Source organism: Oncorhynchus keta, chromosome 1 (genome assembly GCF_023373465.1).
Source record: "Oncorhynchus keta strain PuntledgeMale-10-30-2019 chromosome 1, Oket_V2, whole genome shotgun sequence".
Taxonomy (NCBI): domain Eukaryota; kingdom Metazoa; phylum Chordata; class Actinopteri; order Salmoniformes; family Salmonidae; genus Oncorhynchus; species Oncorhynchus keta.
The window spans coordinates 90,529,672-90,546,482 of NC_068421.1; the positions used below are offsets into that span (position 1 = coordinate 90,529,672).

Here is a 16,811-nt window from a genome sequence, read left to right on the forward strand (position 1 = left end):
TGGAGTACACTGTGCAGGAGTGTCGCGAGGGCTACGTGGGCATGTGTGTGCCAACAGACAACAGCGGAGACGTACGTATGTTTCAGAACCCATGGCAACATATTATATCACAGTTGCCATGCCAAAAGTGGAGGGGGGGGGTGGAATCGATGAGATGGAATAGAATGTCCAATACCACTGCAAACCATTGTGTTGTTTTTTCGCCTCAGTATATAACATTTTAAATTCAGTTGCTCCCTGCTAACACCGAGTTGCACCTTTTCCCTTGCAGCCAGCTGGGTTTTGTAAGGGGGCGGTGTATGGACCTATCGGCCAACCAGACGTGGATGTCTCTTGTGAAATATTCCATCCACAGGTATTGTCAATACGCCTCTACAGTATCTTTGTTTGTTTGAGCTTTTGGGCTTTTTGCTTATCTGTTCAGTTCTGGGAATGAGAAAGAGCACCTTTCACAAGAACCGTAAACAACTGCAGACAACTCAATGAGAGCAGAGACAAACGGTGTCCGAACCTGAACTGCTCTACATCTTAGTTAAATCTGGGTTTGACTGGACTCATGATGAATCCTATATTATACAATCCTTTCCAATTTTGGGCTGATGGGAGTTTTATTGTGTTGCATTGTACAGTGTTGTATTGTTGTGTTGTATTGTTGTGTTGTACTGTGTTGTATTGTTGTGTTGTTGTGTTGTATTGTGTTTTATTGTTGTGTTGTACTGTACTGTGTTGTATTGTACTGTGTTGTATTGTACTGTGTTGTATTGTTGTCTTGTGTTGTACTGTGTTGTATTGTACTGTGTTGTATTGTACTGTGTTGTATTGTTGTCTTGTGTTGTATTGTTGTATTGTACTGTGTTGTATTGTTGTGTTGTATTGTATTGTGTTGTATTGTTGTATTGTATTGTGTTGTATTGTACTGTGTTGTGTTGTTGTATTGTTGTCTTGTACTGTGTTGTATTGTTGTGTTGTATTGTACTGTGTTGTATTGTTGTATTGTACTGTGTTGTATTGTTGTGTTGTATTGTACTGTGTTGTATTGTTGTATTGTACTGTGTTGTATTGTTGTGTTGTATTGTACTGTGTTGTATTGTTGTGTTGTATTGTATTGTGTTGTATTGTTGTGTTGTATTGTTGTGTTGTATTGTATTGTGTTGTATTGTTGTATTGTTGTGTTGTATTGTTGTGTTGTATTGTTGTGTTGTATTGTTGTGTTTTATTGTTGTGTTGTATTGTGTTGTATTGTTGTGTTGTATTGTATTGTGTTGTATTGTTGTGTTGTATTGTTGTGTTGTATTGTTGTGTTGTATTGTATTGTGTTGTATTGTTGTGTTGTATTGTATTGTGTTGTATTGTTGTGTTGTATTGTATTGTGTTGTATTGTTGTGTTGTATTGTTGTGTTGTATTGTTGTGTTGTATTGTAGTGTGTTGTATTGTTGTGTTGTATTGTTGTGTTGTGTTGTATTGTGTTGTATTGTTGTGTTGTATTGTACTGTGTTGTGTTGTTGTGTTGTGTTGTTGTGTTGTATTGTTGTATTGTATTGTTGTGTTGTATTGTAGTGTGTTGTATTGTTGTGTTGTATTGTTGTGTTGTGTTGTTGTGTTGTATTGTTGTGTATTGTTGTGTTGTACTGTGTTGTGTTGTTGTGTTGTACTGTGTTGTGTTGTTGTATTGTTGTGTTGTACTGTGTTGTGTTGTACTGTGTTGTATTGTTGTGTTGTATTGTTGTGTTGTACTGTTGTGTTGTATTGTTGTGTATTGTTGTGTTGTACTGTGTTGTGTTGTTGTGTTGTGTTTTATTGTTGTGTTGTATTGTATTGTGTTGTATTGTTGTGTTGTATTGTATTGTGTTGTATTGTTGTGTTGTACTGTGTTGTGTTGTTGTATTGTTGTGTTGTATTGTGTTTTATTGTTGTGTTGTATTGTTGTGTATTGTTGTGTTGTACTGTGTTGTGTTGTTGTGTTGTGTTTTATTGTTGTGTTGTATTGTATTGTGTTGTATTGTTGTGTTGTATTGTTGTGTTGTTGTATTGTTGTGTTATATGGTTGTGTTGTTGTATTGTTGTGTTGTATTGTTGTGTTGTATTGTTGTGTTGTACTGTGTTGTATTATTGTATTGTTGTGTTGTTGTGTTGTATTGTTGTGTTGTATTGTACTGTGTTGTGTTGTGTTGTGTTGTGTTGTATGGTTGTGTTGTTGTGTTGTATTGTGTTTTATTGTTGTGTTGTATTGTTGTGTTGTACTGTGTTGTATTGTTGTGTTGTTGTGTTGTTGTGCTGTATTGTTGTGTTGTTGTGTTGTTGTGTTGTTGTGCTGTATTGTTATTTGTATTCTTGTATTGAACTGTGTTGTGCTGTATTGTTGTGTTGTATTGTTGTGTTGTATTGTACTGTGTTGTGCTGCGTTTTGTTGTGTTATATGGTTGTGTTGTTGTGCTGTATTGTGTTTTATTGTTGTGCTGTATTGTTGTGTTGTTGTGTTGTATTGTTGTGTTGTTGTGTTGTTGTGTTGTGTTGTTGTGTTGTATTGTTGTGTTGTTGTGTTGTATTGTTGTGTTGTTGTGTTGTTGTGTTGTTGTATTGTTGTGTTGTTGTGTTGTTGTGTTGTTGTGTTGTTGTGTTGTATTGTTGTGTTGTTGTGTTGTTGTGTTGTATTGTTGTTGTGTTGTTGTGTTGTATTGTTGTGTTGTTGTGCTGTATTGTTGTGTTGTTGTGTTGTATTGTTATTTGTATTCTTGTATTGAACTGTGTTGCATTGTTTTATTGTATTTGACCTTCTTCTCTAGGGCATTGATGTTTTCCATGACCTGACCCCTCCTCGACCCCCAATGATGCCTGAAATACCCATCTTTGTTCCCAATGTCCCCATTATCATCCCCTCCTACCCCACAGCACCCCCTCCTCTTCTGGAGGAGCCCCAACCACAACCCTTTGACCCCAGTATCCTTGTTGACCCTACACGCATCTTTCCCAACCCCCTATCCCCGACCCCAACCCCCCTATCCCCAACCCCACCCCCCCTGTCCCCAACCCCAACCCACCTATCCCCAACCCCAACCCCCTGTCCCCAACCCCAACCCACCTATCCCCAACCCCAACCGTTCGTCTTCCAGCGAGTCTTTGGAGTCTCAGGAGACTCCAGTCTCTCCAGGGGTTCCAGACTCTTCCTCCGAGGAGCTGGGTGCAGGTGTGGCTAGACCACCCTTCAACTTCCGCTACCGGCCCCTGCGCAGACGGAGGCAGGCCCTGGTGACAGCCAAGCCCCCTCACACCCCTGTCTTTCTGGCTGAGTTCCCCAGCTCACCCTCTCCCTTCCGCTCCTGCCCTGGTCCTTCTCGCTACACCACTGTGTGACCCAGACTGGGATAGAGCCTCATTCAGTAGGGGAACTAACTTTAAAGTTAGGAGACTGGTATAAATTGTAGAGTTAAAGTTAGGGGACTGGTATAAATTGTAGACTTTAAAGTTAGGAGACTGGTGTAATTTGTAGACTTTAAAGTTAGGAGACTGGTGTAATTTGTAGACTTTAAAGTTAGGAGACTGGTATAAATTGTAGATTTTAAAGTTAGGAGACTGGTATAAATTGTAGACTTTAAAGTTAGGAGACCGGTATAAATTAAAGTTAAAGTTAGATAAAAAAAAATAGATAGATAGAAAAATAGAGCTTTTTGGTCTAAACTCCACTTGCCATGTTTGGAGGAAGAAGAAGGATGAGTACAACCCCAAAGACACCATCCCAACCGTGAAGTATGGAGGTGGAAACATCATTCTTTAGGGATTGAGGGGAGGATGGATGGGGTCATGTATCGCGAGATCTTGGCCAACAAACTCCTTCCCTCAGTAAGAGCATTGAAGATGGATCACGGCTGGTTCTTCCAGCATGACAACGACCCGAAACACACAGCCAGGGCAACTAAGGAGTGGCTCCGTAAGAAGCATCTCAAGGTCCTGGAGTGGCCTAGCCAGTCTCCAGACCTGAACCCAATAGAAAATCTTAGGAGGGAGCTGAAAGTCCGTATTGCCCAGCGACAGCCCCGAAACCTGAAGGATCTGGAGATGGTCTGTATGGAGGACTGGGCCAAAATCCCTGCTGCAGTGTGTGCAAACCTGGTCAAGAACTACAGGAAACGTATGATCTCTGTAATTGCAAACAAATGTTTCTGTACCAAATATTAAGTTCTGCTTTTCTGATGTATCAAATACTTATGTCATGCAATAAAATGCAAGTTAATTACTTAAATATCATACAATGTGATTTTCTGGATTTTTGTTTTAGATTCCATCTCTCACAGTTGAAGTGAACCTATGATAAAAATGACAGACCTCTGCATGGTTTGTAAGTAGGAAAACCTGCAAAATCAAATATTTGTTCTCCCCACTGTATATATATATATATTCACCCAAACAGGCAGTGCTTTTTCCTCGATTACATCCCCAGTCCGAGCTTTCTGAATCTGTCTGAATCCCTGGTTCAGAGCTTCCTAAATCACTGCTCCATCAGGCTCAGTGAAGTCAGTGTGGAATCTACGGGAGGAACAGGAGAGGGGGAACCTCATAGAAATCTAAAATATATTTAGCAGACCGTTTACAACATATTAAGACAATTTACAACATCTCTGCTTAGATGAAGCCTGGGTTTCAGAAGCTTCATTTCACACAAACACTTTTGATAATGTGTCCTCCCCAAATGGCATCTATTCCCTTTAGAGTGAATAGAAAGAGAAAGAGAACCTTTGAGAAAGAGTCCCATAGAAGACAATCAGAAAAGCTTCTGTCTCTTTTATCTAGGGAATGCAAATCAGATGAAGATATCGTCTTTGAGAGTGAGAAGAAAAGCCAGCAGGAAAAGCATAAATAAGGTTTTGAAGCCCTGCAGCTCTGAACCGCACAACCTTATATGTCTCCATATTCAAAAGTAAAATGTACACACACACACACACAAGCAATTCGCTACACCCGCAATAACATCTGCTAAATATGTGTATGTGACCAACACACACACACAGACCCCCCTCCCCCAACCAGAGGGGCACATTTTGACATTCTCTGTTGTATTTTATTGATTCCTGTCAGTGACACTCCGGACACAGTCCTCTGTGTCACACAGAACGTTGAAAGATCAAAGATCAAAGCACATCTCAGCAAATAACTACTGGACGGGTAGCAGAGAGATTAGTTTATCGCTGTGGTGATTGGAGGGTTGAAGTGATCCAATGATTTCAGATGCCCCCACCGTGGACCCACATGTCGTTTTCTCTCAAGTTAATAATTTATGTCTCCTGGATGAACTCTCTCAGGCTCACCACCACCACATCAGTCAGAGACACAAATATACTGTTATATATACTATTGTATAACATTCATTCTAACCGTAGGATAGATGGCTCACCCTCTATTCGGTCACTACAAAGCTCACACACACACACAAAAGCCTAGAGTACAAAGTTCACATTGTTGTTGATTTTTCTAATATACAACCATCTTTAAACCCTTAATAAAAATAAAAAAACACATTAGCATTTTGACGAAAAATGACAAAAGTGACATATTGAGCAAATTAAATATGTAAAACAAAACACATTCCCAGCATTTTGAGAGATCAATTTCGCAACACTGTCAATGACACAAACTTGCCCAGAAACCTGTTGTCCTCTGTTTACATTGACTTTGGCAGCGTGCAGAAAGCAGTCTGAGCCTCTTGTTATCTCCCTCCAGTTAACCCTACAGGCCGTAGTTTGTATAAATAAGTGCCCCAGGCTGCCGTGCCCCTTTATTCAACGTGTGAGACTATGAGGGGACTGGTTATTCTCTCTGTCCTCACAGTGTGGGCACTGAACTGTGCCAGTGTGCCAACGCGGGACACCAGTGGACGCCACTGGAGCTGCGATGAGAAGGACAAAGAACCAGGGGCGAGGTTGGCCATGCTCAGCATCAACAACAAACATTTCCATGGATACAAGTTCCAGCTCAGTAACATAACCTTCAGCACAGTGGAGAAGGTGGGTGCAGGTGGAGGGGGCTTTAAAGGGGTGTAGGGGTCAGGGTTGACAGGGGGGCTGTAAAGGGGTGTAGGGGTCAGGGGTGATGGGGGGCTGTAAAGGGGTGTAGGGGTCAGGGGTTGACAGGGGGCTGTAAAGGGGTGTAGGGGTCAGGGTTGACAGGGGGGCTGTAAAGGGGTGTAGGGGTCAGGGGTTGATAGGGGGCTGTAAAGGGGTTAGGAGTTGATGGGGGGCTGTAAAGGGGTGTAGTGGTCAGGGAGTGATGGGGGGAGGCTGTAAAGGGGTGTAGGGGTCAGGGGTTGACAGGGGGCTGTAAAGGGGTGTAGGGGTCAGGGTTGACAGGGGGCTGTAAAGGGGTGTAGGGGTCAGGGGTTGACAGGGGGCTGTGAAGGGGTGTAGGGGTCAGGGATTAACAGGGGGGCTGTAAAGGGGTGTAGGGGTCAGGGGTTGATGGGGGGGCTGTAAAGGGGTTAGGGGTCAGGGGTTGATGGGGGGGCTGTAAAGGGGTGTAGGGGTCAGGGGTTGACAGGGGGGCTGTAAAGGGGTGTAGGGGTCAGGGGTTGACAGGGGCGGGGGGCTGTAAAGGGGTGTAGGGGTCAGGGATTGATGGGGGCTGTAAAAGGGGTGTAGGGGTCAGGGGTTGATGGGGGGCTGTAAAGGGGTTTAGGGGTCAGGGGTTGACAGGGGGCTGTAAAGGGGTGTAGGGGTCAGGGGTTGACACGGGGGCTGTAAAGGGGTGTAGGGGTCAGGGGTTGATAGGGGGCTGTAAAGGGGTTAGGAGTTGATGGGAGGCTGTAAAGGGGTGTAGGGGTCAGGGGTTGACAGGGGGGCTGTAAAGGGGTGTAGGGGTCAGGGATTAACAGGGGGCTGTAAAGGGGTTTAGGGGTCAGGGGTGAGGGGGCTGTAAAGGGGTTGACAGCATACAAAGTGAATATATAAAGTGAAAACAACACAAATTAACAGTAAACATTACACATACAACAGTTTCAAAACAGTAAAGACATTACAAATGTCATATATATATATATATATACACAATGTACAAATAATTAAAGGACACAAGATAAAATAAATATCTCCATCTCTCCTCTACCCTCTCTCCTCTCCATCTCTCCTCTCCATCTCTCCTCTCCATCTCTCCTCTCCATCTCTCCTCTCCATCTCTCATCTACCCTACCCTCTCTCCTCTCCATCTCTCATCTACCCTCTCTCTCTCTCCATCTCTCCTCTACCCTCTCTTCTATCCACCTCTCCTCTCCATCTCTCCTCTACCCTCTCTATCTCTCCTCTACCCTCTCCATCTCTCCTCTCCTCTCCATCTCTCCTCTCCATCTCTCCTCTCCATCTCTCCTCTACCCTCTCCATCTCTCCTCTCCATCTCTCCTCTCCTCTCTCCATCTCTCCTCTCCATCTCTCCCTCTCCATCTCTCCTCTCCATCTCTCCTCTACCCTCTCTCCTCTCCATCTCTCCTCTTCATCTCTCCTCTCCATCTCTCCTCTACCCTCTCTCCTCTCCATCTCTCCTCTACCCTCTCTCCTCTCTATCTCTCCTCTATCCTCTCCATCTCTCCTCTACCCTCGCTCCTCTCCATCTCTCCTCTACCCTCTCTCCTCTCCATCTCTCCTCTACCCTCTCTCCATCTCTCCTCTACCCTCTCTCCATCTCTCCTCTACCCTCTCTCCTCTCCATCTCTCCTCTCCATCTCTCCTCTCCATCTCTCCTCTACCCTCTCTCCTCTCCATCTCTCCTCTCCATCTCTCCTCTACCCTCTCTATCTCTCCTCTCCATCTCTCCTCTACCCTCTCTATCTCTCCTCTCCATCTCTCCTCTACCCTCTCCATCTCTCCTCTCCATCTCTCCTCTACCCTCTCTATCTCTCCTCTCCATCTCTCCTCTACCCTCTCTATCTCTTCTCTCCATCTCTCCTCTACCCTCTCTCCTCTCCATCTCTCCTCTCCATCTCTCCTCTCCATCTCTCCTCTACCCTCTCTCCTCTCCATCTCTCCTCTCCATTTCTCCTCTACCCTCTCTATCTCTCCTCTCCATCTCTCTATCTCTCCTCTACCCTCTCTATCTCTTCTCTCCATCTCTCCTCTACGCTCTCTATCTCTCCTCTCCATCTCAGGGTCAATCTGACTGTAAATTGCACCTGGAGCTTGACCTCCAGGAAACAACCTGTCACATCATCAACCCAAAATCTTTTGAAGAGTGTGACATCCGGCAAGATTATGAGACGGTAAGCCACTCCACAAGAGAGAGACACCTGTAGTGATACATGCCAGTCCTGTAGAGAGAGTGACACCTGTAGTGCCAGTCCTGTAGAGAGACACCTGTAGTGATACATGCCAGTCCTGTTGAGAGAGAGACACCTGTAGTGATACATGCCAGTCCTGTAGAGAGAGTGACACCTGTAGTGCCAGTCCTGTAGAGAGACACCTGTAGTGATACATGCCAGTCCTGTTGAGAGAGAGACACCTGTAGTGATACATGCCAGTCCTGTAGAGAGATTGACACCTGTAGTGCCAGTCCTGTAGAGAGACACCTGTAGTGCCAGTCCTGTAGAGAGACACCTGTAGTGATACATGCCAGTCCTGTTGAGAGAGAGACACCTGTAGTGCCAGTCCTGTAGAGAGACACCTGTAGTGATACATGCCAGTCCTGTAGAGAGAGTGACACCTGTAGTGCCAGTCCTGTAGAGAGACACCTGTAGTGCCAGTCCTGTAGAGAGACACCTGTAGTGATACATGCCAGTCCTGTAGAGAGAGACACCTGTAGTGCCAGTCCTGTAGGAGACACCTGTAGTGCCAGTCCTGTAGAGAGACACCTGTAGTGCCAGTCCTGTAGAGAGACACCTGTAGTGCCAGTCCTGTAGAGAGAGAGACACCTGTAGTGCCAGTCCTGTAGAGAGAGAGACACCTGTAGTGCCAGTCCTGTAGAGAGACACCTGTAGTGCCAGTCTTGTAGAGAGAGAGACACCTGTAGTGCCAGTCTTGTAGAGAGACACCTGTAGTGCCAGTCTTGTAGAGAGAGAGACACCTGTAGTGCCAGTCCTGTAGAGAGAGAGACACCTGTAGTGCCAGTCCTGTAGAGAGACACCTGTAGTGCCAGTCTTGTAGAGAGAGAGACACCTGTAGTGCCAGTCTTGTAGAGAGAGAGACCTGTAGTGCCAGTCCTGTAGAGAGAGAGACACCTGTAGTGCCAGTCCTGTAGAGAGACACCTGTAGTGCCAGTCCTGTAGAGAGACACCTGTAGTGCCAGTCCTGTAGAGAGAGAGACACCTGTAGTGCCAGTCCTGTAGAGAGAGAGACACCTGTAGTGCCAGTCCTGTAGAGAGAGAGACACCTGTAGTGCCAGTCTTGTAGAGAGAGAGACACCTGTAGTGCCAGTCCTGTAGAGAGAGACACCTGTAGTGCCAGTCCTGTAGAGAGAGAGACACCTGTAGTGCCAGTCCTGTAGAGAGAGAGACACCTGTAGTGCCAGTCCTGTAGAGAGAGACACCTGTAGTGCCAGTCCTGTAGAGAGAGACACCTGTAGTGCCAGTCCTGTAGAGAGAGAGACACCTGTAGTACCAGTCCTGTAGAGAGAGAGACACCTGTAGTACCAGTCCTGTAGAGAGAGAGACACCTGTAGTGCCAGTCCTGTAGAGAGAGAGACACCTGTAGTGCCAGTCTTGTAGAGAGAGAGACACCTGTAGTGATACATGCCAGTCCTGTAGAGAGAGAGACACCTGTAGTGATACATGCCAGTCCTGTAGAGAGACACCTGTAGTGATACATGCCAGTCCTGTAGAGAGAGAGACACCTGTAGTGCCAGTCCTGTAGAGAGAGAGAGACCTGTAGTGCCAGTCCTGTAGAGAGAGAGACCTGTAGTACCAGTCTTGTACAGAGAGAGACACCTGTAGTGTCAGTCCTGTAGAGAGAGAGACCTGTAGTGCCAGTCCTGTAGAGAGAGAGACCTGTAGTGCCAATCTTGTAGAGAGAGAGAGACCTGTAGTGATACATGCCAGTCCTGTAGAGAGAGAGACACCTGTAGTGATACATGCCAGTCCTGTAGAGAGAGAGAGACCTGTAGTGCCAGTCCTGTAGAGAGAGAGACCTGTAGTGCCAGTCTTGTAGAGAGAGAGACACCTGTAGTACCAGTCCTGTAGAGAGAGAGACACCTGTAGTACCAGTCCTGTAGAGAGAGATACCTGTAGTGATACTGCCAGTCCTGTAGAGAGAGAGACACCTGTAGTGCCAGTCCTGTAGCGAGAGACACCTGTAGTGCCAGTCCTGTAGAGAGAGAGACCTGTAGTGCCAGTCCTGTAGAGAGAGAGACCTGTAGTGCCAGTCTTGTAGAGAGAGAGACACCTGTAGTGCCAGTCCTGTAGAGAGAGACACCTGTAGTGCCAGTCTTGTAGAGAGAGAGACCTGTAGTGCCAGTCTTGTAGAGAGAGACACCTGTAGTGCCAGTCCTGTAGAGAGAGAGACCTGTAGTGCCAGTCTTGTAGAGAGAGAGACACCTGTAGTGCCAGTCCTGTAGAGAGAGAGACCTGTAGTGCCAGTCCTGTAGAGAGAGAGACCTGTAGTGCCAGTCTTGTAGAGAGAGAGACACCTGTAGTGCCAGTCCTGTAGAGAGAGAGACCTGTAGTGCCAGTCTTGTAGAGAGAGAGACACCTGTAGTGCCAGTCCTGTAGAGAGACACCTGTAGTGCCAGTCTTGTAGAGAGAGAGACACCTGTAGTGCCAGTCTTGTAGAGAGAGAGACACCTGTAGTGCCAGTCTTGTAGAGAGAGAGACACCTGTAGTGCCAGTCCTGTAGAGAGAGACACCTGTAGTGCCAGTCTTGTAGAGAGAGAGACCTGTAGTGCCAGTCTTGTAGAGAGAGACACCTGTAGTGCCAGTCTTGTAGAGAGACACCTGTAGTGCCAGTCCTGTAGAGAGAGAGACCTGTCCTGTAGTGCCAGTCTTGTAGAGAGAGAGAGACCTGTAGTGCCAGTCTTGTAGAGAGAGAGACCTGTAGTGCCAGTCTTGTAGAGAGAGAGACACCTGTAGTACCAGTCCTGTAGAGAGAGAGACACCTGTAGTGTCCTGTAGTGCCAGTCTTGTAGAGAGAGAGACCTGTAGTGCCAGTCCTGTAGAGAGAGAGACCTGTAGTGCCAGTCTTGTAGAGAGAGAGACCTGTAGTGCCAGTCCTGTAGAGAGAGACACCTGTAGTACCAGTCCTGTAGAGAGAGAGACACCTGTAGTACCAGTCCTGTAGAGAGAGACACCTGTAGTACCAGTCCTGTAGAGAGAGAGACACCTGTAGTACCAGTCCTGTAGAGAGAGAGAGACCTGTAGTACCAGTCTTGTAGAGAGAGAGACCTGTAGTACCAGTCTTGTAGAGAGAGAGAGACCTGTAGTGCCAGTCCTGTAGAGAGAGAGAGACCTGTAGTACCAGTCTTGTAGAGAGAGAGACCTGTAGTACCAGTCTTGTAGAGAGAGAGAGACCTGTAGTGCCAGTCCTGTAGAGAGAGAGACCTGTAGTACCAGTCTTGTAGAGAGAGAGACCTGTAGTGCCAGTCCTGTAGAGAGAGAGACACCTGTAGTACCAGTCCTGTAGAGAGAGATACCTGTAGTGCCAGTCTTGTAGAGAGAGAGAGACCTGTAGTGCCAGTCCTGTAGAGAGAGAGACACCTGTAGTACCAGTCCTGTAGAGAGAGAGACACCTGTACACATTGATGACTAATGTATGTTGTGTTTCCCTCATGCAGCAAGTGAATGCCCACTGCAATGTGACGCTGAGCATCACAGAAGGCATGGCAGAGGTCTCTGAACACTCCTGCAACACTGAACCAGGTATCTAACGTTACCCGCGTCTACTGCAGCACACGCCACCAAAACACACAGTACATGTGTCCTTTCTTGGTTGTGTGCATTTTTTAAATCAAGTTTAATTTGATTTGATAAAGTTTCTGCTGAGAAGATGGTCAGAATGTGCCCGGACTGCCCCATTCTGCTGCCCCTTCATAGCCCCGAGGGCCTAGAGAGTGTGAAGGCAGGCCTCAGGCAGTTCAACATGGACCACAACTACACCTCCTACTTCAAACTGATGGAAGTGGGGAGGATAACATCTGGGGTAGGGTGATGTATTAGGATTCTCTCTCTGTACTTCTCTGGGTACACAATCCAAAAACACGTTTGTTGTCCTATGTCTAGTCAAAACTGGTCACTGGTTCAGGGATAAGTCTGAAATGGTGCAACACACTGCTTAGAGTGTTCAAGGAATCCCACCACTGCCGACAGTGTAACATGCTATTTGGAGTGTTCCCACCACTGCCGACAGTGTAACATGCTATTTGGAGTGTTCCCACCACTGCCGACAGTGTAACATGCTATTTGGAGTGTTCCCACCACTGCCGACAGTGTAACATGCTATTTGGAGTGTTCCCACCACTGCCGACAGTGTAACATGCTATTTGGAGTGTTCCCACCACTGCCAACAGTGTAACATGCTATTTGCCCCCACACTGTCAACAGTGTAACAGTGTAACATGCATGCTATTTGAGTGTTCCCACCACTGCCGACAGTGTAACATGCTATTTGGAGTGTTCCCACCACTGTCAACAGTGTAACATGCTATTTGGAGTGTTCCCCCACTGTCGACAGTGTAACATGCTATTTGGAGTGTTCCCACCACTGTCAACAGTGTAACATGCTATTTGGAGTGTTCCCACCACTGCCAACAGTGGAACATGCTATTTGGAGTGTTCCCACCACTGCCGACAGTGTAACATGCTATTTGGAGTGTTCCCACCACTGCCAACAGTGGAACATGCTATTTGGAGTGTTCCCACCACTGCCGACAGTGTAACATGCTATTTGGAGTGTTCCCACCACTGCCGACAGTGTAACATGCTATTTGGAGTGTTCCCACCACTGCCGACAGTGTAACATGCTATTTGGAGTGTTCCCACCACTGCCAACAGTGTAACATGCTATTTGGAGTGTTCCCACCACTGCCGACAGTGTAACATGCTATTTGGAGTGTTCCCACCACTGCCGACAGTGTAACATGCTATTTGGAGTGTTCCCACCACTGTAACATGCTATTTGAGTGTTCCCACCACTGCCACAGTGTAACATGCTATTTGGAGTGTTCCCACCACTGCCGACAGTGTAACATGCTATTTGAGTGTTCCCACCACTGCCAACAGTGTAACATGCTATTTGGAGTGTTCCCACCACTGCCGACAGTGTAACATGCTATTTGAGTGTTCCCACCACTGTCAACAGTGTAACATGCTATTTGGAGTGTTCCCACCACTGCCAACAGTGTAACATGCTATTTGGAGTGTTCCCCCACTGTCCAACAGTGTAACATGCTATTTGAGTGTTCCCACCACTGTCAACAGTGTAACATGCTATTTGGAGTGTTCCCACCACTGCCGACTGGAACATGCAACCCACCACTGTCAACAGTGTAACATGCTATTTGAGTGTTCCCACCACTGCCGACAGTGGAACATGCTATTTGGAGTGTTCCCACCACTGTCAACAGTGTAACATGCTATTTGGAGTGTTCCCACCACTGCCGACAGTGGAACATGCTATTTGGAGTGTTCCCATCACTGCCAACAGTGTAACATGCTATTTGGAGTGTTCCCACCACTGCCAATAGTGGAACATGCTATTTGGAGTGTTTGTTTGGGAAATGAAGTAGGTCTCCCCTGTCTGTCTAAACCTGTACAGGTGTAGGATCCTAATTTGAGCCAGTTTGCTACAGCAGCAAAGTAATCCTGCAGCAACAGAAAATGTTAATTATTATGTAGATTATAATGAATGGACATTGTTGTAGGAAAATTAAGTCTGAAATTTCAAAGTGGAAATTACAAATTTCAAATTCTCCTGCAATAAAGTGATCAAATGAAGATCCTACATCTGTGAGTCATGTCTCTCTCCCTTTCCTAGTACATGATGATGACTGGAATGAACTACTACGCTGAGTTGGCCATCGTGGAGACTGAGTGTAATGCCAAGAGCAGGATAGATACACAGGCCTGCAAGCCACTGTGCCCCCATGAAGCTGTAAGGCAACTAGCTACCTCCTCCTCATCATACTCACTCCTCACGTATTACCATCGCCATACTCTGGTCTCCTGTCTCCTTTCTTTGTCTCCGGTCTCCTGTCTCCCGTCTCCTGTCTCCTGTCTCCCGTCTCCTTTCTTTGTCTCCGGTCTCCTGTCTCCAGTCTCTGTCTGTCTCTGTCTCCGTTCTCTGTCTCCTGTCTCCTGTCTCCAGTCTCTGTCTGTCTCTGTCTCCGTTCTCTGTCTCCTGTCTCCAGTCTCTGTCTCTGTCTGTCTCGGTCTCCGGTCTCTGTCTCTGGTCTCCTGTCTCTGTCAGTCTCTGTCTCCGGTCTCTGGTCTCCGGTCTCTGTCTCCTGTCTCCGGTCTCTGACTTTGGTCTCTGTCTCCTGTCTCCTGTCTCCCGTCTCCTTTCTTTGTCTCCGGTCTCCTGTCTCCTGTCTCCCGTCTCCTTTCTTTGTCTCCGGTCTCCTGTCTCCAGTCTCTGTCTGTCTCTGTCTCCGTTCTCTGTCTCCTGTCTCCTGTCTCCTGTCTCCAGTCTCCAGTCTCCAGTCTCTGTCTCTGTCTGTCTCGGTCTCCGGTCTCCGGTCTCCGGTCTCCGGTCTCTGTCTCTGGTCTCCGGTATCTGTCTCCTGTCTCTGTCAGTCTCTGTCTCCGGTCTCTGGTCTCCGGTCTCTGTCTCCTGTCTCTGACTTTGGTCTCTGTCTCCTGTCTCTGTCTCCCGTCTCCTTTCTTCGTCTCCGGTCTCCGGTCTCTGTCTCCTGTCTCTAACTCTGTCTCCTGTCTCTGTCTCTGTCTGTCTCTGTTCCAGTCTCTGTCTCTGACTTTGGTCTCTGTCTCGGTCTCTGTCTTTGGTCTCTGTCCCTGACTTTGGTCTCTGTCCCTGACTTTGGTCTCTGTCTCGGTCTCTGTCTCTGACTTTGGTCTCTGTCTCGGTCTCTGTCTCTGACTTTGGTCTCTGTCTCTGACTTTGGTCTCTGTCCCTGACTTTGGTCTCTGTCCCTGACTTTGGTCTCTGTCCCTGACTTTGGTCTCTGTCTCGGTCTCTGTCTCTGACTTTGGTCTCTGTCCCTGACTTTGGTCTCTGTCTCGGTCTCTGTCTCTGACTTTGGTCTCTGTCCCTGACTTTGGTCTCTGTCTCCGGTCTCTGTCTCTGACTTTGGTCTCTGTCTCGGTCTCTGTCTCTGACTTTGGTCTCTGTCCCTGACTTTGGTCTCTGTCTCCGGTCTCTGTCTCTGACTTTGGTCTCTGTCTCGGTCTCTGTCTCTGACTTTGGTCTCTGTCCTTGACTTTGGTCTCTGTCTCGGTCTCTGTCTCTGACTTTGGTCTCTGTCCCTGACTTTGGTCTCTGTCTCCGGTCTCCGGACTCGGGTCTCTGGCCTCTGTCTCTGACCTTGGTCTGTGTCTGCTGTCTCTCTCTCTAGCGCCATGGGCTCTGTAAATCCACACTGCTGGGGAATGGCCAGGTGGATGTCAACTGTGAGATCTATGAAGCTCTTGTAAGCCACTTTTAACACACATAAATACATCCCGAAAATATATAATTACAAAATATGGTGCCAGGCCTCCTCGAAAGTCTGTCAATTCAAACATGTTTCCTTTTGTTGTTTCCATGGCAGAACGCCAGTTCTCCCCGTACCCCTGGAAGGGAGTGTGGACACCCACCACACCGCTCCGGACACCACATCCATCCTGGCATCAAACATCACCTCCCTCCCTGGGTACACAAGCCAGGCAAACCAGGCCCACTACCAGGCTTCCCAGGACGCCCTGGTGGCCCACCTCCAGGCGACCAAGGTCCACCCCCTGGTCCCCATAACCCACCCCCTGGTCCCCATAACCCACCCCCTGGTCCCCATGGAGAGTTCCCCTTCCCCCACTGTCACGGCTTTGTGAAAATCCCCCCCTCTATCCACCCTCTTTGCCCCTTCCCACCCCCTCATCACCCCCACCCCCACCCACACCCTCGTCCCCATGGCCACGGGCCACCCCCAGGGCACTCTCTACCACCCCACCCGACACACGTTCTGGGCGAGGCTCCTCCCCCACATGTCAAGGCATAATCTCAGCATTGCGATTACACTTCTAAATGATGGATGGCTGAAATCATGTTGCCACATATTCAGAAGTAGTTTTGCCATCATGGTTGAAATAATGTCAATAATAAGTACAGTAACTGTGTACTGTACTGCACATTAAATGATCTATTGTCTTTTCAGGCTTCCACTTCATCTCTCTGTTAAAATCAGATCTTTTTAAATGAATAAACTACTTAATGATACTAATGTACTGTACTTGATGATACTGTTTTTTTATTTTTTTATTTTTTATTTCACCTTTATTTAACCAGGTAGGCTAGTTGAGAACAAGTTCTCATTTGCAACTGCGACCTGGCCAAGATAAAGCATAGCAGTGTGAACAGACAACACAGAGTTACACATGGAGTAAACAATTAACAAGTCAATAACACAGTAGAAAAAAAGAGTCTATATACATTGTGTGCAAAAGGCATGAGGAGGTAGGCGAATAATTACAATTTTGCAGATTAACACTGGAGTGATAAATGATCAGATGGTCATGTACAGGTGGAGATATTGGTGTGCAAAAGAGCAGAAAAGTAAATAAATAAAAACAGTATGGGGATGAGGTAGGTAAAAATGGGTGGGCTATTTACCGATAGACTATGTACAGCTGCAGTGATCGGTTAGCTGCTCAGAGAGCAGATGTGGCACCCCCATAGAGTCGGCCAGAGGATTGAACCCTGTGGCA

The 16,811-nt window shown here is 46.9% G+C and overlaps 2 protein-coding genes and 1 long non-coding RNA gene across 3 annotated transcripts in view; 2 read left to right on the forward strand and 1 right to left on the reverse strand.

Moving 5' to 3' along the window:
• The window catches only part of si:ch211-262h13.5 (uncharacterized protein LOC571127 homolog), a 7,343-nt gene extending 3,105 nt beyond the window's left edge, over nt 1-4,238 (forward strand). Inside the window, 4 exon segments of the mRNA XM_052465126.1 lie at nt 1-71; nt 272-355; nt 2,785-3,163; nt 3,165-4,238. The exon segment at nt 1-71 is cut by the window's left edge and continues 25 nt beyond it. Coding sequence (XP_052321086.1) covers nt 1-71; nt 272-355; nt 2,785-3,163; nt 3,165-3,352 — 722 coding nt within the window. The 3' untranslated portion in view covers nt 3,353-4,238.
• A 1,519-nt stretch (nt 4,239-5,757) lies between these two features.
• On the forward strand, nt 5,758-16,323 carry ahsg1 (alpha-2-HS-glycoprotein 1). The gene is made up of 7 exons (XM_052465134.1): nt 5,758-5,997; nt 8,124-8,234; nt 11,732-11,816; nt 11,930-12,096; nt 13,930-14,046; nt 15,467-15,541; nt 15,662-16,323. The coding sequence occupies exons 1-7, from the start codon at nt 5,788-5,790 to the stop codon at nt 16,103-16,105; spliced, it is 1,209 nt and encodes a 402-aa protein (XP_052321094.1). The 5' UTR covers nt 5,758-5,787; the 3' UTR covers nt 16,106-16,323.
• Nucleotides 9,458-11,725, reverse strand: LOC127908073 (uncharacterized). Its single transcript, XR_008066157.1, has 3 exons — nt 11,469-11,725; nt 11,157-11,280; nt 9,458-9,526 (listed from the first exon to the last, which is right to left on the reverse strand). It is a non-coding gene; the product is annotated as an uncharacterized LOC127908073 (long non-coding RNA).
• Nucleotides 16,324-16,811: the final 488 nt, after the last annotated feature.

Coding starts and splice junctions, on each gene's coding strand:
- ahsg1 (XM_052465134.1), top strand. CDS start 5,788: ATGAGGGGACTGGTTATTCTCTCTGTCCTCACAGTGTGGGCACTGAAC. Junction 5,998..8,123: donor CCTTCAGCACAGTGGAGAAG/GTGGGTGCAGGT, acceptor TCTCCATCTCAG/GGTCAATCTGACTGTAAATT. Junction 8,235..11,731: donor TCCGGCAAGATTATGAGACG/GTAAGCCACTCC, acceptor TCCCTCATGCAG/CAAGTGAATGCCCACTGCAA.